Below are 25,484 nucleotides of genomic sequence, written 5' to 3'. Positions count from 1 at the left end.
AATCTCTCATTGGACTTCGCAAAAACTCACGGTCCCCACTGGAAAATCTCGAAAAACTAAGAATGAACTTATGTCTTCAGATGCTGCCAATTTTTGTCGTAAATGAGTTTATCATGCATAACAAATGTGCACTTGAGGATTTGAACCTGACTCTGCAATATGTTAGAAATAATTTGTTTACACGGGGATCCAGCTATTGCGTTATCAGCAGACATTACTGGGATATCCAAACAAATGAAATGTTTGACGTGGTGCAGTCAGTGGATTCGCTTTGGTAAGTTATTTCGGACACACTAATTGCGGTTTTACCTTCATGATGGTTGCACGGCGCGGGATTCATCGTTGCAGACAAACTGCGAAGAATTTGTTGGTCGAAGTTTTCGGGCGAATCGAATATTCCACCATTTTCGGAAACTCAACCGGCATATTAAAAAATATTTAAAAGACGAGCAAGAAGAAAGAGAAGTAAGTTCTCGGTCTTTCTACCGTATATGGGAAATACTTCTTTAAAAACTGCTTGAATAGTGAAGAAGAATTAAGTGGATGTGGTTGTAATATCTCTTTATATTCGATTAATTATTCTCATACAATTCTACCCTTGAATGACGTTTGCTAATTTTCTATCTCCATACTCGCAGAATCCATGCGCAAAATAGTTTCATACAATAGCTATGCCATGAGCGCATAATTATTCTTTGTAGTACTCTCTCTGGTGGTTGTTAGAAGAAAAAAGCTTCCGAGATTGTCTTCGTGCCGATTAGCCTGAGCTTGGTTTGAAGAATTGTAATCTGATTATTAAGATTTATGACAGAAGATAACTGAGACGAAATTGTACGATTAAAAGGGAAATATATATATATATATATATATATATATATATATATATATATATATATATATTTATTGCTCCTTTATACAAAAGGTGTGTATTTGACAATTGAGAATTAATGATATTCGTCGATATATTGCGTAGTTGTTAATCAGAAGGGAACTTCCGAAAGACTGGATACGAACCTGCATTTAATAATCAAAGAGCTCCATTACTTCTTCGGAAGGTTAATCAAAGCCAAAGCCAAATATCCGCTTTATCTGAGGTTTCCCGACTGATTATACAACGCTCTCAAATATTACGAGGCATTTTATTTGTACAGATTAGCAGACCGCCGTAAAGCACGAGCCTCCAGAGAAGAAGAATCATGGCCTGATTTCATTCTAACAAGTAAAATTTCTGAATCATTTTGAGTGAATGAGCTATGACTGTGATTCATATTATGAATGACTGATTGCTCGAACGAATTGAGAACTACATAGATAGGAGGAAAAATTACATGGTCTTCCTACCGCCGCAGCTCTTCTGGGATTTGTGAAGGGTAATTTGCTTTTACGAAAGGCGGGTGCACACGAAATTCCTTGAAAGTGTAGTAAAAAGCACATAGGACAAATAAAACGAACTGTAAAAGAACGTTGCATTGAACACCAGCGAAACTCTCTCCTACTACCGCTTAACAAATATGCGGTGGATGAACTGTGTATTTCCACTGGTCATTACGTAGATTACAGGAAACTTAAGATCCTGACCACAGCCTCATCCCATTGGGATTCAGTGATCAAGAAAGCTGTCGGAGTGTTATTAGAAGACAACCAGCCCAACCGAGACGAGGATTTCCACTCGACAGGTGATGAAAACCCATCAATTCACGTCTGCGCTCTTAAAGGAAACATTGTTCTAGGTCTTCACTGCGTGGCACTGCAACATACGCCATCCGTAATCATCAACCAAATACTTTTTAAGCAGCTGTGCATTCGCAGACTCTGCGCTTGCTTGTTTTCCTCTTCGAGGTGTAAAGTTTTATCTGTGAGTGACGCTCGCGTTATCAGCAGTATTATCGTTGGCGTGTGTACTCCACAGTGTAAAGTACGTTAAACTCTTTTAAGCGACTCACTTTGAGAATAGCTGCAACGTTGTCAGCCGAAATATCGGTACACGAGTCAATAATATTCTGGATTCAATCCCGACAAAGATGGACCATAAAGGATAATTTTTTACGCTTGGTTTTTTAAGTGCTGACTGTACCAAGAGAGCTACCATGCTGTCACGATGTAATAAAAAATTGCAGAAAGCATCCATAACAATAAATTGCTGGCTTCATAAAATATCATCTGTCCACTGATGTCGCGCTATCCAGTCGAATTATTACGACTTGCAACTGCAAGGAATTCCCTGCTATGAACTTAATCTGAAGCTGGTGGGTCCAGCAACACTACTGCAAAACGTGAAGGGACAGAGAGTGTTAGATGTAGTGACCATAGTGACAAAGCCAGGAAAAAGGATGTAAATGAAAACACTATTTCAAGTGGGTGCTCTGAAGAAGGAATCGTTTCTATTTGCAGGACTTCTGTCACATCATACTAGCCGTTCACATTCATGCTTCTTCAGTTTCCAGATAAATTTGCTCTTGGTGTGACCATAAATTGAAGTAAAATCCTTTCAATGTTTGGCTCCCATCTCGAGACACAGTGTTTCAGTCAAGCGCAAATTTACAGGGCTTACTCGCAGGTACAAAGTAGAATCAACATCCATACACGGTGTAAACTATTTACAAAGCATCCCAGTGGTGTACGCGACGTCGAATATGAGACACTTGTGGTCCATCGAGACGGGCAACCACATCAAAATGACATACAAAAGCCACCTAAACTACAGCGCATGCGCGCCGCTCTAGATTTTGCAATATCCTCTCGCTCTCTTAGGTCACCGACTTAGTTGGATGTTTAGTTGACATTATTAATTTAAGACAATACGATTTAATTGTTCATTTCATGCTGTTAATATCCACAATATTTAGACAAAATTTACAGAAACGGCAATTCTACATTCTGTAAATTCAAGAAAAGTGGGTATTTAAAACTGAAGGTCAATTTTAGCCAAAATATCGCTGTTATATGCCTTATGTGGACCAATTTGGGGCTGTTTCCAGGCTTCATAGATCACAAATGTCCTGTATCAATTCGTTCGCCTTGATTACACCTACAACACTATGGTACGTTGTAAACAGTTGTCATTTACAGCCGGCCGGAGTGGCCGAGATGTTCTAGGCGCTACAGTCTGGAGCCGCGCGACCGCTACGGTCGCAGATTCGAATCCTGCCTCGGGCATGGATGTGTGTGATGTTCTTAGGTTAGTTAGGTTTAAATAGTTCTAAGTTCTAGGGGACTGATGACCTCAGAAGTTGAGTCCCATAGTGCTCATAGCCATTTGAACCATTTTTTTTGTCGTTTAATGGCTTTGAGCACTATGGGACTTAACATCTGAGGTCATCAGTCCCTAGAACTTAGAACTACTTAAACCTAACTAACCTAAGGACATCACACACATCCATGCCGAGGTAGGATTCGAACCTGCGACCGTAGCGGTCGCTCGGCTCCAGACTGTAGCGCGTAGACCCGCACGGCTACACCGGCCGGCTTTGTCGTATACATGCTGTATATCCACTGTAAGACAAAAAAAGGAAAAAAGGCGCACCACGAAGAAACTATCTCAGTGGGACGCAAAGTGGTAGATCTGGTTTCCGTCCCATTCGGATAATCCGTGGCGCGTCGTCATTTTTTTTTTTTTTTGTCTTGATGCGCATGTGTTGTCTAAAGCGGAGGGCTGCAAGTATTTTGAAAACGTTGCTTTTGTAAATTTCTATGATTGTACACTAACTTAAACACCACAATATAATAAAAAATAAACTACAAGATGGTGTTTCTCCAGTAAACACTGAATATACACTGAAGCGCCAAAGAAAATAGTATAGGCATGTAGCCATGCGTATTCAAATACAGAGATGTGTAAACAGGCGCCAAGCGGTTCTAGGCGCTTCAGTCTGGAACCGCGCGACTGCAACGGTCGCAGGTTCGAATCCTGCCTCGGGCATGGATGTGTGTGGTTTCCTTACGTTGGTTAGGTTTAAGTAGTTCTAAGTTATAGGGGACTGATGACCTCAGATGTTAAGTCCCATAGTGCTCAGAGCCATTTGAACCATTTGTGTAAACAGGCAGAATACGGCGCTGCAGTCGGCAACGCCTGTCTAAGACAACAAGTGTCTGGTGAAGTTGTTAGATCGGTTACTGCTGCTACGATAGCAGATTATCAAAATTTAAGTGAGTTTGAACGTGGTATCATAGTCGACGCAAGAATGATGGTACAAAGCTTCTCCGAGGTACCAATGAAGTGGGGATTTTTCCGTACGACCATTTTACGAGTGTACCGTGAATATCAGAAATCCGATAAAATCTCTGACATCGCTGCGGCAGGAGAAAGATTATGCAAGAACGGGTCCAACGACGACTGAAGACAATCATTCAACGTGACAGAAGTGCATCCCTTCCGCAAACTGCTGCAGAATTCAATGCTGGGGCATCAACAAGTGTCGACGCGTGAACCATTCAACGAAACATCGTCGATATCGGCTTTCGGAGCCAAAGGCCCACTCGTGTACCTTTGATCACTGTGCGACACAAGGCTTTACGCCTCGCCTGAGCCCGTCGGCATCGACATTGGACTGCTGATGACTGAAAACAAATTGCCTGATCGAAAGAGTTGCGTTTAAAATTGTATTGTGCTGGACATGTACGAGTATGGAGACAACCTCACGAATCCAAGGACCCTGCATGTCAGCAGGGAACTGTTCAAGCTGATGGAGACTCCGTAATGGTGTGGGGCATGTGCGGTTGATGTGATATATGGGATCGCTGATATGTCTAGGTACGACTCTAACAGGTGACACGTAGGTAAGCATCCTGTCTGATCACCTGCATCCATTCATGTTCATTGTGCATTCCGACGGACTTTGGCAATTCCAGCAGGGCAATGCGACACCCCACACGTCCACAAATGATACATAGTGGCTCCAGGAACACTCTTATGAGTTTAAACACTTCCGCTGGCCATCAAACTCCTCAGAAATGAACATTATTGAGCGTACCTGGGATGCCTTGGAACGTGCTGTTCAGAAGAGGTTTCCTTCCCCTCGGACTCTTACGGATTTATGGGTAACCCTGCATGATTAATGGTGTCAGTTCCCTCCAGCACTACTACAGACATTAGTCGAGTCAATACCACGTCGTTTTGCGGCACTTCTGAATGCTCGCGGCAGCCCTATACGATATTAGGCACGTGTACCATTTTCTTTGGCTCGTCAGTGTAAAACAGTTTACATACCAGCCCGTACGAACGACAGGTAACTAGCAAGTTTAATTTATCAAACAGTGCAAATACGCTTTCTCTCCACAAGTATTTTCCATGTTTATATTCCCTGGGAAATGAAGTTAAGTCTATGAGAAGTCCCAGACGACTTAGTTACTGGCGTTCCTTTTAGGACTAGCATGTTTAAAATAAATGTTGTACGTTGTGCTCCTGGAATGCTTTCTTCGTGGTGGGCACGGAGGTCCAAAAGGAAGATCTCTGGTGACGTAAACTGTTAGTCAAATGACGCTTCATTAAGTAGTCTAAAACAACCAACCAGGTCATTGCGACTTTCTGAGAGCTGTTTCCAGAGAGCACTTTTAATGTAGGTTGTGTTGTAGTGTTGAGAGTAGGGAAGAATTAAATTTTTTCATACGGAGTATAGTTAGCTTATTTTGATGAAATTAGACCTGCAAAAATAATTAAAGTGAAGTTTCCACTTGCTGGCAACTACTGTAGAGTAAACATTCGGCACTGTCATAGGGCCGCAAATAAATCTAAAATTTATATAAATCTGAAGGGCCGTGAATGATACTATTCTCCTTTTAACCGATAAAATCTAAGGAGAGGTGTGTTTCACTGCCACGACCATACTACTGATAGAAAATAAGTATTTTGTGAATCTATCAAGAGTTGAGATGCTTTTCATCTTATGACTTCCTAAAAGATGTATGTTTTGTACTTACAGTCACTAACTGGTGATATTCTCGTACCACAGTTTCAAGGATGTTTTAAAATGTGGAACCTATGTTACACGTGACCAATAAGTATTTAAGTCTTAGTAATCAAGTCCCGCTACGACTAAGATACACACTCCTGATGGCTCTAAACGACAAAACGAGGAATGTTAAAATTCACAAAGTTTTTGGAGTTAATACTGGATGCAGCCTTCAAAAAATTCTAATTGCTGTTTACAGCTGACGAGAGCTATTGTACAGGGTGTTCCAAAATGATATTTACAGCTTTGATCACATTTGTTTCAGGAATGGGAATGGGTGAAAGGTGTGGTTCGCGGCGTAGTATTGACCACAAGACTGAAATTTTAGTAACCGCTAAACAGAGATCAGTGTGTGCGCTGAATGCCGATTGCACCCGTTCCACATCTGCATCATTTCGCCCACGGATACCCATAACTCGTCCTCTTCACGACACTCCTGGATTCCCTGAACCTCGTGTGCCACTGTCCGATGGTCGGACGTGATAGCGTTTGAACCTGTCACTTGTCCGAAAGAGCTGAATGTCAGATTCGGCCCTGCAAAAATAAATAAAATCAAAACATTTTAATGTGTTTGAAGCTATAAAAATGTTGTAAAGATGACTTTGGAACACCTGTATTTTTCTGTTCATTCTAGTTTCTTCCCGTGTTATATTTTAAAAATCTTATAAAGTACGTATATTCTAAAAGAAATATACCTAATTATTTTTGTTTGTTACCTGAAAGTAACTAAAGCTCTTATTTGTTACAGGCAAGCGTTTCGGGGGCGTGTACTTCTTCAATCGGCCTAGTCTGCTGATACTGGATCCAGATCTGATCCGCAATATCCTCGTAAAGGATTTCTGGTCCTTCCAGGACAGAGGGTTCAAAGTGGATGAAAGCGATCCTCTGAACAAACACCTTTTCCTGCTGGGTGGAAATAAGTGGCGGAGGTTGCGTGTGAAGCTGTCGCCCACATTCACGTCGGGAAAAATGAAGATGATGTTCCAGGTGAGGAAGCTGTCTGTTACCACCAATAGCCCACTGTTCCTTTAAGTTATGTTTATCTGGATACATATTTCACGACCATGTGAAGCCCACTTTATTTCGATTTTAGTCATGTTATTTCTGATGTTTCACGATTTTCTTTCTACCTTCGGATACCATTTCAGAATTGTAGTTAGCTTAAAGAACATCCCAGTAATCTAACTCCGACGGAAGCTTCTGAGGTCCAGAAAGCTTTGAAGCCCCACTCCAGTTTCAGTAATTTCCGATCGAGTGATGGCTAATCTGTCGGTAACGGTTTAATAGTTTCGTCATTAGCTAAGAAGTCGTCAGGCGCTAATATGTGTACATGTAGGAGGATTACGAATTAATGTCCCACTGCCGACGAGATCATTAGAGACGATGCATAAGCTCAGTTAGGAGATGGGTTTGTGAAGGAAATTGCCTGCGTTCTTTTTCCGCGAAACCGTCTAGACATCCACCTTGATCGAATCAAGGAAATCACCTGGTTGTGGGCTTAAACTGAGTTCCTCCAGAATGCGAGGCCAGTGCCTTAGCATGGCCTTATCTTGCGCCATCTGTGTAACTACAGTCGCTACGAGCCAAGCCAAGACATGTAGACTGCGCGATGCTGACCGGTCGCTGCGTCACTCATTTGTCAATGGGAATTGGGAATTCTGCGTGGGACAATGTACACTGATGTAACAAAAGTCATGTTATACCTCATAACATCGTGTTGGACCTCCTTTTTGCCGGAGTAGTGCAACAACTCGACGTGGCATGGTTTCCACAAGTAGTTCAAAGTCCCCTGCAGAAATATTGAGCCATGCTCCCTCTACAGCATCCGCAATTGCGAACGTTTTGCCGGGGCGGTATTATAAGCACGAATTTACTTCTCGATTATGTCTATAAATGTTCTGTTGGATTTATGTCGTGCAGACTGGGTGGCAACATTATTCGTGCGAATTGTCCAGAATGTTCTTCAACTCAATCGCGAACAACTGTGGTCCGGTGTCATGACGCATTTTCATCCACAAAAACTCCCAATCCCCTCGTTGTTTGGTAACATGAAGTCCATGAGTGGCTGTAAGTGGTGTCCAAGTAGCCGAACATAACCATTTCCAGTCTATGATCGGTTCAGTTGGACCAGAGAACCCAGTCCATTCCATGTAAACACAGCCCACACCATTTAAAAGCCACTACCAACTTGCACAGTGCTTTGTTGGCAAGTTGGGTCCATGCCTTTGTGGGCTCTGCACCTCACTCGAACCCTACCATCAGACCTTACCAACTGAAATCGGGACTCATCTGACCAGACAACGGTTTTTCAGTCGTCTAAGGTCCAACCGATATGGTGGCGAGCCCAGGATATGCGCTGCAGGCGACATCGTGTTGTTAATGAACTCTCGCGTCGGTCGTCTGCTAACATAGCTCAATAACGCCAAATTTCGCCGCACTGTCCTAAGGGATACGTTCTTCGAACATCACACATTGATTTCTGCGGTCATTGCACACATTTTTGCTTGTCTGTTAGCACCGACAACTCTATGTAAACGTCGCTCCTCACGGTCGTTAAGTGAAGGCTGTCGACCACTGTGTTGTCCGCGGAAGGAGGTAAAAGCCTGAAATTTGGTATTCTCTGTGGGGCTTGCAATATTGAGTTCACTAACGATATCCAAAATGGAATGCCCCATGCGTCTAGCTACAACTACCACTCATCGTTCAAAGGACGTTAAATTCCGACGTGGGGCCATAATCACGTCGGAAACCTTTTCACATGAAACACCTAAGTACAAATGACAGTTCCGCCATTTTATACCTTGTGTACGCGATACTACCGTCATCTGCAAATGTGCGTACCGCTGTCCTATGACTTTTGTCACTTTAGCGTATGGCTCGCACATTGCTCTCCTGTGTATTAATATTAGCTATACCAAAAGGAAAACGTCACTGTTCGTTCATGTAGCTTCTCAGCGTTTATCATGAATCCGGTTGCGTCTGGTCGCACAAAAATGTTCAAATGTGTGTGAATTCCTCAGGGACCGAACTGCTGAGGTCATCGGTCCTTAGACTGACACACTACTTAAACTAACTCACGCTAAGAACAACACACACACCCATGCCCGAGGGAGAACTCGAACCTCCGGCAGGAGGAGCCTTGCAATCCGTGACATGGCGCCTGTAACCGCGCGGACACTCGGCGCGGCTTGGTCCCACACCTCCGTATCCTTGCCTTTGGAGGTCCCTGCTTTTATACTATTTAAGCTATTCATATCTACAAGGATCTTCTGTAAGTAGTACTAGTGGCTGTTTGTATTTCTATACTTCTTTTCGCTCACGCACTTAAATTAAACAGTGCACATCGGATTAAACACGCCCGGGTTCCCGGGTTCGATTCCCGGCGGGGTCAGGGATTTTCTCTGCCTCGTGATGACTGGGTGTTGTGTGCTGTCCTTAGGTTAGTTAGGTTTAAGTAGTTCTAAGTTCTAGGGGACTGATGACCATAGATGTTAAGTCCCATAATGCTCAGAGCCATTTGAACCATTTGAACCATCGGATTAAATTAATTAGGAAGGGGTACGCTGATGAAACATGTCATGTGTGAACCACATAGCAATATATAATTAATGAAAAGGAGATCATTTGACTGCGGAATGCAATGAGGTTCCATATCAATCCAGTTTATTATACGGGGTGTTACAAAAAGGTACGGCCAAACTTTCAAGAAACATTCCTCACACACAAAGAAATAAAATATGTTATGTGGGCATGTGTCTGGAAACGCTTACTTTCCATGTTAGAGCTCATTTTATTACTTCTCTTCAAATCACGTTAATCATGGAATGGAAACACACAGCAACAGAACGTACCAGCGTGACTTCAAAAACTTTGTTACAGGAAATGTTCAAAATGTCCTCCGTTAGCGAGGATACATGCATCCACCCTCCGTCGGATGGAATCCCTGATGCGCTGATGCAGCCCTGGAGAATGGCGTATTGCATCACAGCCGTCCACAATACGAGCACGAAGAGTCTCTACATTTGGTACCGGTGTTGCGTAGACAAGAGCTTTCAAATACCCCCATAAATGAAAGTCAAGAGGGTTGAGGTCAGGAGAGCGTGGAGGCCATGGAATTGGTCCGCCTCTACCAATCCATCGGTCACCGAATCTGTTGTTGAGAAGGGTACGAACACTTCGACTAAAATGTGCAGGAGCTCCATCGTGCATGAACCACATGTTGTGTCGTACTTGTAAAGGCACATGTTCTAGCAGCACAGGTAGAGTATCCCGTATAAAATCATGATAACGTGCTTCATTGAGCGTAGGTGGAGGAACATGGGGTCCAATCAAGACATCACCAACAATGCCTGCCAAAACTTTCACAGAAAATCTGTGTTGATGACGTGATTGCACAATTGCGTGCGGATTCTCGTCAGCCCACACATGTTGATTGTGAAAATTTACAATTTGGTCACGTTGGAATGAAGCCACATCCGTAAAGAGAACATTTGCACTGAAATGAGGATTGACACATTGTTGGATGAACCATTCGCAGAAGTGTACCTGTGGAGGCCAATCAGCTGCTGATAGAGCCTGCACACGCTGTACAACTGGTTCTCCCATAGCACTCTCCATACAGTGACGTGGTCAACGTTACCTCGTACAGCAGCAACTTCTCTGACGCTCACATTAGGGTTATCGTCAACTGCACGAAGAATTGCCCCGTCCATTGCAGGTGTCCTCGTCGTTCTAGGTCATCCCCAGTCGCGAGTCATAGGCTGGAACGTTCCGTGCTCCCTAAGACGCCGATCAATTGCTTCGAACGTCTTCCTGTCGGGCACCTTCGTTCTGGAAATCTGGCTCGATGCAAACGTACCGCGACACGGCTATTGCCCCGTGCTAATCCATACATCAAATAGGCATCTGCCAACTCCACATTTGTAAACATTGCACTGACTGCAAAACCACGTTCGTGATGAACACTAACGTGTTGATGCTACGTACTGATGTGCTTGATGCTAGTACTGTAGAGCAATGAGTCGCATGTCAACACGAGCACCGAAGTCAACATTGCCTTCCTTCAATTGGGTCAACTGGCGGTGAATCGAGGAAGTACAGTACATACTGACGAAACTAAAATGATCTCTAACATGGAAATTAAGCGTTTCCGGACACATGTCCACATAACATCTTTTCTTTATTTGTGTGGGAGGAATGTTTCCTGAAAGTTTGGCCGTACCTTTTTGTAACACCCTGTAGTAGTTCTACTGTTAAAGCACGTGAACATAAATTTGATCACAAAATCTAACTGAAGTTCAGTAACGCCGAGAATACAGAATGAATACTCGGTTATCATGAGAGTGTCTTGGTAAAGGCCGGTTCTCATCTAATAGATCAGCTGCGAAAGTGGAAACTCCCGGTGCCTGCTCAGTGATTGCGTGATTGCGCCGAAGGAGTGGTTACCAGGGGCATCCATACTACATCAAGGGGTTAATAGAGAATGAGCCCTCAAACGTTCCATGAAATTGCGAGGTTTCCAACACCTTCTCTCTCCTGCCATCGCGGCTGCAAATAATCTATAATTCACCCGTTTGCCTAAGCTTGTATCACATGATCAAACTCGGCAATTCGTTGAGGAGAAGACTGCGTGAATCACGACCAACTGCTGATTGCTGATGGCGGATACTTCCGTGTTGCCCGCTAGAGAATAAGTCTTTATTCGCCATTTAACGAGGAAGAGGTTATTCTTGTCTGCTCTGTAACTAAGTCTTGCTTTTGAGCTTGCTCAAATTTCTGTGTGCCAATTAGATGGCTTTACAAGATTCTAATCAACGTTACGGTAGGAATTAACCAACAAATTCCCGAATTAGCAACAGTCCTACAGTATTACATTCTAGAAGGACGCAGTTCTTAATAATTCTGTCTGATGTTTCCTCTCTGCAATTGAGTTTTCTCACCACCTAATGCGCTGGGTTTCACGTGTGGATGATCTCGAAACTAGAGTTGGGATCGTCCTCCCTACTAAATAATTACTGGTAACGAATAAGAAGTTCCGTTGCAAATTTTTAACAAGTGACCTATCTGCCCCCGGTGGCAAAATAGGCCAAATCCTTGACCAAGGCGGCGGATTCCCCGTTTCTCATGGTTCCGCAAGGTGACTAATGTCCCATTCCAGTCCATTCTGGGAAGGATTTTCCATGGCAAGAACAAAGTCCTTTTATCAACAACTACGGTCTGCTGCACCGGCTTGTTAAATCTGCGAGTAGGCTCGAACTCAAGTGTTCGTCTCCTAATTATCTGATTTTCTTAAGAAGGCAGCCTGATCACACATAACGTGAAGTGCACTTAGTGAAGAACCGCTATGCAGCCAGCAGCAGGAAGAATACGTGACCCAGACAATTCCACGACTCGACCGGCTTAGTGGACAGCCGCACACAGCTGCCGCATCACTTGATCCTTAAGATGAAAGGGCGCTCGTCCTCGCGGACCATACGACATTTTGGCTTCGCTGTACACAGGCAGAGTTCCAATCTGGGATTCACCAACTCCAACAACGTTACAGAAAGAATTACATGCAACTCACCAGTATATAGAAAGTGTAACGGGTATAAGTGCAGATATTTATACTGGTCACTGAGGACGACGTACTGAACTCTCCTTCTTCCTTTTTTTTTTTTGTGGTAGGTTGAGATACAGCGTCACATTTGGATCTCGATGTTACTGTCTTGGTGTAAGGGTAAATCTGTTCTATCCTACAATGATGTCAGTCCAATGACACCATCGGAGTCCCCGTTGAAGGTGTGGCGGTGGGACTTGAAGTTAACAGATTTAACAAGCCGGTGTAGCAGACCGTAGTTGTTGATAAAAGGACTTTGTTCTTCCCATGGAAAATCCTTCCCAGAATAGACTGGAATGGGACATTAGTCACCTTGCGGAACCATGAGAAACGGGGAATCCGCCGCCTTGGTCAAGGATTTGGTCTATTTTGCCACCGGGGGCAGATAGGTCACTTGTTGAAAATTTGCAACGGAACTTCGACGGTGGAAGTTCAAGGTAGCAGTCAATAGGTATCACAACCACACTCATGCTCATAAATTAAGCATAACTGCAGAATGTGGTGCCACACAACGTGGCACTACACAAAACTGGCGCTAATAGCATAGGCACATAGGGAACACACACGACACAGATCTGTAAGTCCACGGTATTGGTTGAGAAAACCGCCCTGAAACACATGTGCTACAAAACGCCACTGTTTCCTGCGCATGTACCCCGACATCAATGTGAGATATGATCACCATGCACACGTACACAGGCCGCACAACGGGTTGGCATACTCTGGATCAGGTGGTCGAGCAGCTGCTGGGGTATAGCCTCCCATTCTTGCAACAGTGCCTGTCGGAGCTCCTGAAGTGTCCTAGGGGTTTGAAGACGTGCAGCGATACGTCGACCAAGAGCATCCCAGACGTGCTCGATGGGGTTTAGGTCTGGAGAAGAGGCAGGCCACTGCATTCGCCTGATATCTTCCACGATGGCAGCTCGGTGGGGCCGTGCGTTATCATCCATCAATTGGCAGGTGGGATTCATTACATCCCTGAAAAGGCGGACATACTGGTGCAAAATGACGTCCCGATACACCTGACCTGTTACAGTTCCTCTGTCAAAGACATGCAGGGGTGTACGCGCACCACCCCACACCATAAAACCATGACCTCTATACAGGTCCCTTTCAAGGACATTAAGGGGTTCGTATCTGGTTCCTGGTTCACGCCAGGTGAAAACCCGGTGAGAATCATTGTTCAGACTATACCTGGACTTGTCCGTGAACATAACCTGGGACCACTGTTCCAATGACCATGTACTGTCTTCTTGACACCAGGTTTTACGGGCTCTCATGTGACTAGGGGTACGTGGAATGCACCTTGCAGGTCTCCAGGCGAATAGACCATGTCTGTTCAGCCGTCTGTAGACTGTGTATCTGGAGACAACTGTTGCAGTGGCTGCGGTAAGCTCCCGAGCAAGACTACCGTGGCCTTCTGCTGGTACTGATGATGAGATATCTGTCTTCTTGTGGTGCTGTACAGTGTGGACGTCCCGTACTGTAGCGCCTGGACACGTTTCCTGTCTGCTGGAATTTTTGCCATAATCTTGACATCACACTTTGTGGCACACGGAGGGCCCGTGCTATGACCTGCTGTGTTTGACCAGCCTCCAGCCGCCCTAGTATCCTACCCCTCATAACGTCATAAATATGTGTTCCTTGAGCCATTTACAATACACACTCGCCATTAGCACGTCTCAAAACGTCTGCACACTTACTCGCTGCACCGTACTCTGACATGCACCAACACACCTTTGGGTATGTGGACTGCTGGCAGCGCCACCGTCCGACGACCGCAGGTCAAATGCACCGCATGATCATACCTCGAGGTGATTTAAACGCGCAAACCGCACACCAGAGCGTTGTTTCACTATGTATCAGCATTATGCTTAATTTATGAACATGAGTGTACATAGGTACTGATATTGGTGGTCGTGTGATGGTCGACACATATCGAGTGGTCGTATCAAGGCTGACAATTCATTAGTGGCTGTAACAGGGCTATCATTAGTCATGATATGTATGTGATCCCTCAAGGATGGTGAGAGGAACAGTGTGGCTGTGACAGTGCCAGAGAGTCGAGGTGTCAATGTTTTGTAAGCCAGTGATTGTGTCGTGCAGGGCATCCACTTTGTCATAGAAACGCCTTCTCTCGGATGGACGTCTTCAGAGTTACCATGTTTGTTTCCTCGTGGAGGGTACCTACCCTCGTCGGAAGGATGTGGGGGGGGGGGGGGGCGCATGTGGGCTCCACCGAAGCACCTTATTCTGTAGGCGCTGGAGGGTCTGCATCTAGGAGGCACTAATCGTGGCCCACACAGTGGAGCCATAGGCGAGGTAAGGGCGGACAGCCGTTCGGTACAGTCGGAGCTTGGTTTCTGGGTTCAGTTCCCTGCTGCTGAACATTGAATACAACGCTTTTATCAGTTGAGCAGAATCCCATCAGTATTTACGTCATTTGCAAACTAATAATTATAGTTATTACAAGTCTTATGTTTTTAGGTTGCGCAGTATCTCAAAGTACATGTGGCAAGAGCAAGCCAGTAATGCTTATTTTCCGCTGGGCAGAAAGTCACGTGTTGCAGTGAGGATGAGTGGACGCAAAACGGTTTGTCTATACTGACAGGCACAGCCCACTTAGTGATGCAGTTACGACTATACAGTAGAATCAGGTCGTAATGTTTGTGACGTGTTTGTGGGAAGAATATTTGATGCAGAGAAGACACAACATGTGTGTGCATATTAAGGTAGCAAATATAAAAATATCAGCACTTAAACCCATTACACTCTGTATATAGAGAGAAGTCAGATATAAATTGATGTCCTGATCTCCACAATCACTGTGTTTCTCTGCTATAAAAGTAAGTATTCAGCTACTTTTTTTTGTCATCGTTCTTCTGACTGGTTTGATGCGGCCCGCCACGAATTCATCTCCTATGCCAACCTCTTCATCTCAGAGTACCATTTACAAACTACATCCTCAGTTATTTGCTGGATGTATTCCAGTCTCTGTCTTCCTCTACAGTTTTTGCCCTCTACAGCTCCCTCTAATCCCACGGAAGTCATTCCCTGATGTCTTAACAGATGTCCTATCATCCTGCCCCTCCTCCTTATCAGTGTTTTCCACATATTCCTTTCCTCTCCGATTCTGCGCGGAACCTCCTCATTCCTTACCTTATCAATCTGGCTAATTTTCAACATTCGCCTGTACCACCACATCTCAAATGCTTCGATTCTCTTCTGTTCCGCTTTTCCCACAGTCCGTGTTTCACTACCTTACAATGCTGTACTCCAGACGTACATTCTTATAAATTTCTTTCTCAAATGAAGTCCGATATTTGATATTAGTAGACTTCCACCGGCCAGGAAGCCCTTTTTGCCATTGCTTGTCTGCTTTTGATGTTCTCCTTGCTCCGTCCGTCATTGGTTATTTTACTGCCTAGGTAGCAGAATGCCTTAACTTCATCTACTTCGTGACCATCAATCCTGATGTTAAGTTTCTCGCTGTTCTCATTTCTACTACTTTTCATTACCTTCGTCTTTCTTCTATTTACTCTCAATCCATACTGTGTACTCGTTAGACTGTTCATTCCGTTCAGCAGATCACGTAATTCTTCTTCACTTTCACTCAGAGTAGCAATGTCATCAGCGAATCGTATCATTGATATCCTTACACTTTGAATTTTAATTCCATTCCGGAACCTTTCTTTTATTTCCATCATTGCTTCCTCGATGTACAGGTTGAACAGTAGGGGCGAAAGGCTATATCCTTGTCTTGCACCTTTTCTAATATGAGCACTTTATTCTTGGTTGTCCTCTCTTATTATTCCCTCTTGGCCGTTGTACATATTGTATACGACCCGTCTCTCCCTATAGCTTATTCCTATTTTTCTCAGAATTTCGTACGTCTTGCACCATTTTACATTGTCTAACGCTACTAATATTGATGAAATATGAAAATGCAGCATGAGACGTATCAGTCCAGAGATAGACTGTCACGTATCAATAGGTACTGATAGCGGGCACGTTTCAATGTCTAGGCAGCCCAACTGATAAGGGGCCCTGGCACGTAAGGCAAGGATATGTCTCCTAAGCCTAGTGTTACAACATGTTTTAATCTATCCAAATTTTTCATTATGATGCATTTTTAGCTCTGGAGTAAAATACTTACCTCTGCACATCCTTCAACGTTCTCTGCCAGGCAACTTTTGAATGTAAGAAGAAAATAGTCGCCCTGCAGGGCATCGTGTAACTATGGTATGACTCTTGATAATCGTGTCACAGCGGCGAGGAAGAGAGTCCACAAGTTGATTCAGGTAGAACTACACTCCTGGAAATTGAAATAAGAACACCATGAATTCATTGTCCCAGGAAGGGGAAACTTTATTGACACATTCCTGGGGTCAGATACATCACATGATCACACTGACGGAACCACAGGCACATAGACACAGGCAACAGAGCATGCACAATGTCGGCACTAGTACAGTGTATATCCACCTTTCGCAGCAATGCAGGCTGCTATTCTCCCATGGAGACGATCGTAGAGATGCTGGATGTAGTCCTGTGGAACGGCTTGCCATGCCATTTCCACCTGGCGCCTCAGTTGGACCAGCGTTCGTGCTGGACGTGCAGACCGCGTGAGACGACGCTTCATCCAGTCCCAAACATGCTCAATGGGGGACAGATCCGGAGATCTTGCTGGCCAGGGTAGTTGACTTACACCTTCTAGAGCACGTTGGGTGGCACGGGATACATGCGGACGTGCATTGTCCTGTTGGAACAGCAAGTTCCCTTGCCGGTCTAGGAATGGTAGAACGATGGGTTCGATGACGGTTTGGATGTACCGTGCACTATTCAGTGTCCCCTCGACGATCACCAGTGGTGTACGGCCAGTGTAGGAGATCGCTCCCCACACCATGATGCCGGGTGTTGGCCCTGTGTGCCTCGGTCGTATGCAGTCCTGATTGTGGCGCTCACCTGCACGGCGCCAAACACGCATACGACCATCGTTGGCACCAAGGCAGAAGCGACTCTCATCGCTGAAGACGACACGTCTCCATTCGTCCCTCCATTCACGCCTGTCGCGACACCAATGGAGGCGGGCTGCACGATGTTGGGGCGTGAGCGGAAGACGGCCTAACGGTGTGCGGGACCGTAGCCCAGCTTCATGGAGACGGTTGCGAATGGTCCTCGCCGATACCCCAGGAGCAACAGTGTCCCTAATTTGCTGGGAAGTGGCGGTGCGGTCCCCTACGGCACTGCGTAGGATCCTACGGTCTTGGCGTGCATCCGTGCGTCGCTGCGGTCCGGTCCCAGGTCGACGGGCACGTGCACCTTCCGCCGACCACTGGCGACAACATCGATGTACTGTGGAGACCTCACGCCCCACGTGTTGAGCAATTCGGCGGTACGTCCACCCGGCCTCCCGCATGCCCACTATACGCCCTCGCTCAAAGTCCGTCAACTGCACATACGGTTCACGTCCACGCTGTCGCGGCATGCTACCAGTGTTAAAGACTGCGATGGAGCTCCGTATGCCACGGCAAACTGGCTGACACTGACGGCGGCGGTGCACAAATGCTGCGCAGCTAGCGCCATTCGACGGCCAACACCGCGGTTCCTGGTGTGTCCGCTGTGCCGTGCGTGTGATCATTGCTTGTACAGCCCTCTCGCAGTGTCCGGAGCAAGTATGGTGGGTCTGACACACAGGTGTCAATGTGTTCTTTTTTCCATTTCCAGGAGTGTACCTTAGGTCTCCCAAACTGCGGGAATGGTGATCGCTACATGTCACGAGCTTTTCCAAATAGTCCCCAATATTTTTTGTGCGCTTAATGTCGAGTGATTTAGTGAGTTAATCGAACTGCGAAAGGGTGACTGTCGAAACAGGAACGTATGGTGCAGACATGACACCTCTTGTCACATCGAAAGATAGGAGTGAACACGGTAACGTGCATTAGTGGGCCCAATTCATGGTACGAAAAACACACACAAAACATGACAGAAACAATTCCGGTGAGAGCTGCAACCTCCAGACACTAACGGTTAGGAGCCTCATTGGACCGTTGGTGCACTCCAGGCCTCGCATCATTTGAAAAGAGGCAGAATCACGACTCGTCTGACCTGAGTAAACGCCTGCAATCAGCAGCTTCTGTGTCGTTCGGCACACTGAAGGCGTGCAGCGTTACGTGTTCCTGTGAGGAATGGACATCCATGGGTTACTCCACTCCACATGTCCCTTTCATGCAGTTCCCTCTGCTCGCTGGTCGAGGAGAACGTGTATCGACTGACAGCAGCAATTTATTGAAATCGATTGTAACTGACGAGACGTGACTACCCGGCTGCGGTGTCATTCGGTTGGGATCTTTCTTACGACCATTGTTCTTACGTCCCGTTACATAGCTGTCAGAGATACACAATTCCTTGTAGACACACTGGACTGTCCTACTTGACACACAAGTCGGACAGCTTCATTCGCTGTGTTCTTGTGGGCACGTTGAAACGCGGTAACTCCTATCTGTCATTCTTTCACATCTGTACGACGACTCACCTTAATGCCTTCTTTCCGTACAAACGACCGACACACGCACACACACACACACAAACACACACACACACACACACACACACCACTTCACTGTCATGGATTACATGAACGGCGGAGGGTCACATGACTGCCTGTTACCAAATTTACATCATCTACAGCAATGCAGCGCGGCCAGTTTGCGCCTTGAACGTAGTGACTGTTGCACAGATTGACTCTTCCGTCAGTTCTTGGTAAAAGATTTTATACATTATGAATGAAAACAAACACAACAATGGTGTAATATTCTACAGTATTTATTATTTACTTCACAAACCGGTTTTCGCCTGTTACGCCAGCATTAGATACAGAGAATTTTTTTTCGATCATAGATCTTAAATTAGTACATCTACAGCGTGTCTCCTTTTCCAAAGACTAAAGATGTTAATGCTATGTTTGGGAATAAAACAACAAGGATTATTACTGTGTAAATGGGATGTAATATTATTTAACCAAGATAAAATGAAATAATGACCTACACAGGGTGGTCCATTGATATTGACCGGGCCAAATATCTCGCGAAATAAGCATCAAACGAAAAAACTACAAAGAACGAAAATCGTCTAGCTTGAAGGGGGAAACCAGATGGCGCTATTGTTGTCCCGCTAGATGGCGCTGCCATAGGTCAAACGGATATCAACTCCTTTTTAGGAATAGGAACACACATTTTCTATTACATATTCGTGTAGTAGGCCTTACGTAAAGAAATATGAATGTTTTAGTTGGACCACTTTTTTCGCTTTGTGATAGATGGCACAGTCACAAACATATGGCTCGCAATTTTAGACAGACAGTTGGTAACAGGTAGGTATTTAAATTAAAATACAGAACGTAGGTACGTTTGAACATTTCATTTCGTTTGCTCTAATGTGATACATGTACCTTTGCGAACTTATAATTTCTGAGAACGCATGCTGTTACAGCGTGATTGCCTGTAAATACCACATTAAGGCAATAAATGCTCAAAATGATGTCCGACAACCTCATTGCATTTGGCAATACGTGTAACGACATTCCTCTCAACAGCGAGTAGTTCGCCTTCCGTAATGTTCGCACATGCATTGACAATGCGCTGATGCATGTTGTCAGGCGTTGTCGGTGGATCACGATAGCAAATATCTTTCACCTTTCCCCACATTAAGAAATCTGGGGACGTCAGATACGGTGAACGTGCGGGCCATGGTATGGTGCTTCGACGAACAATCGACCTGCCATGAAATATGCTAATCAATACCGCTTCAACAGCACGCGAGCTATGCGCCGGACATCCATCATGTTGGAAGTACATCGCCATTCTGTCACGCAGTGAAACATCTTGTAGTAACATCGGTAGAACATTACGTAGGAAATCGGCATCATTGCCATCGATAAAATGGGGGCCAATTATCCTTCCTCCCATAATGCCGCACCATACATTAACCCGCCAACGTCGCTGATGTTCCACTTGTCGCAGCCATCGTGGATTTTCCGTTGCCCAATAGTGCATATTATGCCGCATTACGTTACCTCTGTTGGTGAATGACTCTTCGTCGCTAAATAGAACTCGTGCAAAAAATCTGTCATCGTCCCGTAATTTCTCTTGTGGCCAGTGGCAGAACTGTACACTACGTTCAAAGTCGTCGCCATGCAATTCCTGGTGCATGGAAATATGGTACGGGTGCAATCGATGTTGATGTAGCATTCTAAACAAGGACGTTTTTCAGATTCCCTACTCTAACACAATTTGTCTGCTGCTGACGTGCGGATTAGCCGCGACAGCAGCTAAAACACCTACTTGGGCATCATCATTTGTTGCAAGTCGTGGTTGACGTTTCACATGTGGCTGAATACTTCCTGTTTCCTTAAATAACGTAACTATCCGGCGAACGGTCTGGACACTTGGATGATGTCGTCCAGGATACCGAGCAGCATACACAGCACACGCCCGTTGGGGATTTTGATCACAATACCCTTACATCAACACGTTATCGACCTTTTACGCAATTGGAAACGGTCCATTTTAACACGGGTAATGTATTACGAAGCAAATACCGTCCGCACTGGCGGAATGTTACGTGATACCACGTACTAACACGTTTGTGACTATTACAGCGCCATCTATCATAAAGCGAAAAAAGTGGTCCAACTAAAACATATATCTTTACCTACTACACGAATTGTTGTTGTTGTGGTCTTCAGTCCTGAGACTGGTTTGATGCAGCTCTCCATGATACTCTATCCCGTGCAAGCTTCTTCATCTCCCAGGACCTACTGCAACCTACATCCTTCTGAATCTGCTTAGTGTATTGATCTCTTGGTCTCCCTCTACGATTTTTACCCTCCACGCTGCCCTCCAATGCTAAATTTGTGATCCCTTGATGCCTCAAAACATGTCCTACCAACCGATCCCTTCTTCTAGTCAAGTTGTGCCACAAACTTCTCTTCTCTCCAATCCTATTCAATACCTCCTCATTAGTTACGTGATCTACCCACCTTATCTTCAGCATTCTTCTGTAGCACCACATTTCGAAAGCTTCTATTCTCTTCTTGTCCAAACTAGTTATCGTCCATGTCTCACTTCCATACATGGCTACACTCCATACAAATACTTTCAGAAACGACTTCCTGACACCTAAATCTATACTCGATGTTAACAAATTTCTCTTCTTGAGAAACGCTTTCCTTGCCATTGCCAGTCTACATTTTATATCCTCTCTACTTCGACCATCATCGGTTATTTTACTCCCTAAATAGCAAAACTCCTTTACTACTTTAAGTGTCTCATTTCCTAATCTAATTCCCTCAGCATCACCCGACTTAATTTGACTACATTCCATTATCCTCGTTTTGCTTTTGTTGATGTTCATCTTATATCCTCCTTTCAAGACACTGTCCATTCCGTACAACTGCTCTTCCAAGTCCTTTGCTGTCTCTGACAGAATTACAATTTCATCGGCGAACCTCAAAGTTTTTACTTCTTCTCCATGAATTTTAATACCTACTCCGAACTTTTCTTTTGTTTCCTTTACTGCTTGCTCAATATACAGATTGAATAACATCGGGGAGAGGCTACAACCCTGTCTCACTCCTTTCCCAACCACTGCTTCCCTTTCATGCCCCTCGACTCTTATAACTGCCATCTGGTTTCTGTACAAATTGTAAATAGCCTTTCGCTCCCTGTATTTTACCCCTGCCACCTTCAGAATTTGAAAGAGAGTATTCCAGTCAACATTGTCAAAAGGTTTCTCTAAGTCTACAAATGCTAGAAACGTAGGTTTGCCTTTTCTTAATCTTTCTTCCAAGATAAGTCGTAAGGTCAGTATTGCCTCACGTGTTCCAACATTCCTACGGAATCCAAACTGATCTTCCCCGAGGTCAGCTTCTACCAGTTTTTCCATTCGTCTGTAAAGAATTCGCGTTAGTATTTTGCAGCTGTGACTTATTAAACTGATAGTTCGGTAATTTTCGCATCTGTCAACACCTTCTTTCTTTGGGATTGGAATTATTATATTCTTCTTGAAGTCTGAGGGTATTTCGCCTGTCTCATACATCGTGCTCACCAGATGGTAGAGTTTTGTCATGACTGGCTCTCCCGAGGCCATCAGTAGTTCTAGTGGAATGTTGTCTACTCCCGGGGCCTTGTTTCGACTCAGGTCTTTCAGTGCTCTGTCAAACTCTTCACGCAGTATCTTATCTCCCATTTCGTCTTCATCTACATCCTCTTCCATTTCCATAATATTGTCCTCAAGTACATCTCCCTTGTATAAACCCTCTATATACTCCTTCCACCTTTCTACCTTCCCTTCTTTGCTTAGAACTGGGTTTCCATCTGAGCTCTTGATATTCATACAAGTGGTTCTCTTCTCTCCAAAGGTCTCTTTAATTTTCCTGTAGGCAGTATCTATCTTACCCCTAGTGAGACAAGCCTCTACATCCTTACATTTGTCCTCTAGCCATCCCTGCTTAGCCATTTTGCACTTCCTGTCGATCTCATTTTTGAGACGTTTGTATTCCTTTTTGCCTGCTTCATTTACTGCATTTTTATATTTTCTCCTTTCATCAATTAAATTCAATATTTCTTCTGTTACCCAAGGATTTCTATTAGCCCTCGTCTTTTTACCTACTTTATCCTCTGCTGCCTTCACCACTTCATCCCTCAGAGCTACCCATTCTTCTTCTACTGTATTTCTTTCCCCCATTCCTGTCAATTGTTCCCTTATGCTCTCCCTGAAACTCTCTACAACCTCTGGTTCTTTCAGTTTATCCAGGTCCCATCTCCTTAATTTCCCACCTTTTTGCAGTTTCTTCAGTTTCAATCTGCAGTTCATAACCAATAGATTGTGGTCAGAATCCACATCTGCCCCAGGAAATGTCTTACAATTTAAAACCTGGTTCCTAAATCTCTGTCTTACCATTATATAATCTATCTGAAACCTGTCAGTATCTCCTGGCTTCTTCCATGTATACAGCCTCCTTTCATGATTCTTGAACCAAGTGTTAGCTATGATTAAGTTATGCTCTGTGCAAAATTCTACAAGGCGGCTTCCTCTTTCTTTTATCTCGTCATACATTTCATCTATTTCTTCATCATCTGCAGAGCTAGTTGGCATATAAACTTGTACTACTGTAGTAGGCATGGGCTTTGTGTCTATCTTGGCCACAATAATGCGTTCACTATGCTGTTTGTAGTAGCTGACCCGCACTCCTATTTTTTTATTCATTATTAAACCTACTCCTGCATTACCCCTATTTGATTTTGTATTTATAACCCTGTAATCACCTGACCAAAAGTCTTGTTCCTCCTGCCACCGAACTTCACTAATTCCCACTATATCTAACTTTAACCTATCCATTTCCCTTTTTAAATTTTCTAACCTACCTGCCCGATTAAGTGATCTGACATTCCACGCTCCGATCCGTAGAACGCCAGTTTTCTTTCTCCTGATAACGACGTCCTCTTGAGTAGTCCCCGCCCGGAGATCCGAATGGGGGACTATTTTACCTCCGGAATATTTTACCCAAGAGGACGCCATCATCATTTAATCATACAGTAGAGCTGCATGTCCTCGGGAAAAATTATGGCTGTAGTTTCCCCTTGCTTTCAGCCGTTCGCAGTACCAGCACAGCAAGGCCGTTTTGGTTAATGTTACAAGGCCAGATCAGTCAATCATCCAGACTGTTGCCCCTGCAACTACTGAAAAGGCTGCTGCCCCTCTTCAGGAACCACATGTTTGTCTGGCCTCTCAACAGATACCCCTCCGTTGTGGTTGTACCTACGGTACGGCCATCTGTATCGCTGAGGCACGCAAGCCTCCCCACCAACGGCAAGGTCCATGGTTCATGGGGGGGACTACACGAATATGTAATAGAAAATGGGGGTTCCTATTTTTAAAAAAGCAGTTGATATCCGTTTGACCTATGGCAGCGCCATCTAGCGGGCCAACAATAGCGCCATCTGGTTTCCCCCTTCAAGATAGACGAGTTTAGTTCTTTGTAGTTTTTTCGTTTGATGCTTATTTCGTGAGATATTTGCCCCGGTCACTATCAATGGACCATCATGTATACAATTTACAGCAGTTGTTTATGTTGTTGTTGTTGTTGTTGTGGTCTTCAGTCCTAAGACTGGTTTGATGCAGCTCTCCATGCTACTCTATCCCGTGCAAGCTTCTTCATCTCCCAGTACCTACCGCAACCTACATCCATCTGAATCTGCTTAGTGTATTCATCTCATGGTCTCCCTCTACGATTTTTACCCTGCACGCTGCCCTCCAATACTAAATTGGTGATCCCTTGATGCCTCAGAACATGTTCTACCAACCGATCCCTTCTTCTTGTCAAGTTGTGCCACAAACTTCTCTTCTCCCCAATCCTATTCAGTACTTCCTCATTAGTTACGTGATCTACCCATTTAATCTTCAGCATTCTTTTGTAGCACCACATTTCAAAAGCTTCTATTCTCTTCTTGTCCAAACTATTTATCGTCCATGTTTCACTTCCATACATGGCTACACTCCATACAAATACTTTCAGAAATGTCTTCCTGACACTTAAATCTACCTGTATACTCGATGTTAACAAATTTCTCTTCTTCAGAAACGCATTCCTTGTCATTGCCAGTCTACATTTTATATCCTCTCTACTTCTACCATCATCAGTTATTATACACCCCAAACAGCAAAATTCCTCAACTACTTTAAGTGTCTCATTTCCTAATCTAATTCCCTCTGCATCACCCGACTTAATTCGACTACATTCCATTATCCTCGTTTTGCTTTTGTTGATGTTCATCTTATATCCTCCTTTCAAGACACTATCCATTCCGTTCAACTGCTCTTCCAAGTCCTTTGCTGTCTCTGACAGAATTACAATTTCATCGGCGAACCTCAAAGTT

At 44.5% G+C, this 25,484-nt stretch overlaps 1 protein-coding gene across 3 annotated transcripts in view; it reads left to right on the top strand.

Moving 5' to 3' along the window:
* LOC126262807 (cytochrome P450 6k1-like) overlaps positions 1 to 25,484 on the top strand; it is a 100,714-nt gene that overhangs the window by 40,482 nt on the left and 34,748 nt on the right. For all 3 annotated transcript variants that reach the window (XM_049959648.1, XM_049959647.1, XM_049959649.1), the window contains exon 3: positions 6,697 to 6,935. In XM_049959648.1, the coding sequence (XP_049815605.1) occupies positions 6,697 to 6,935 (239 nt within the window). The remainder of the gene's footprint in view (positions 1 to 6,696; positions 6,936 to 25,484) is intronic.

This window comes from Schistocerca nitens, chromosome 6 (genome assembly GCF_023898315.1).
Source record: "Schistocerca nitens isolate TAMUIC-IGC-003100 chromosome 6, iqSchNite1.1, whole genome shotgun sequence".
Taxonomy (NCBI): Eukaryota; Metazoa; Arthropoda; class Insecta; order Orthoptera; family Acrididae; genus Schistocerca; species Schistocerca nitens.
This window is presented reverse-complemented; position numbering and strand designations above follow the sequence as displayed.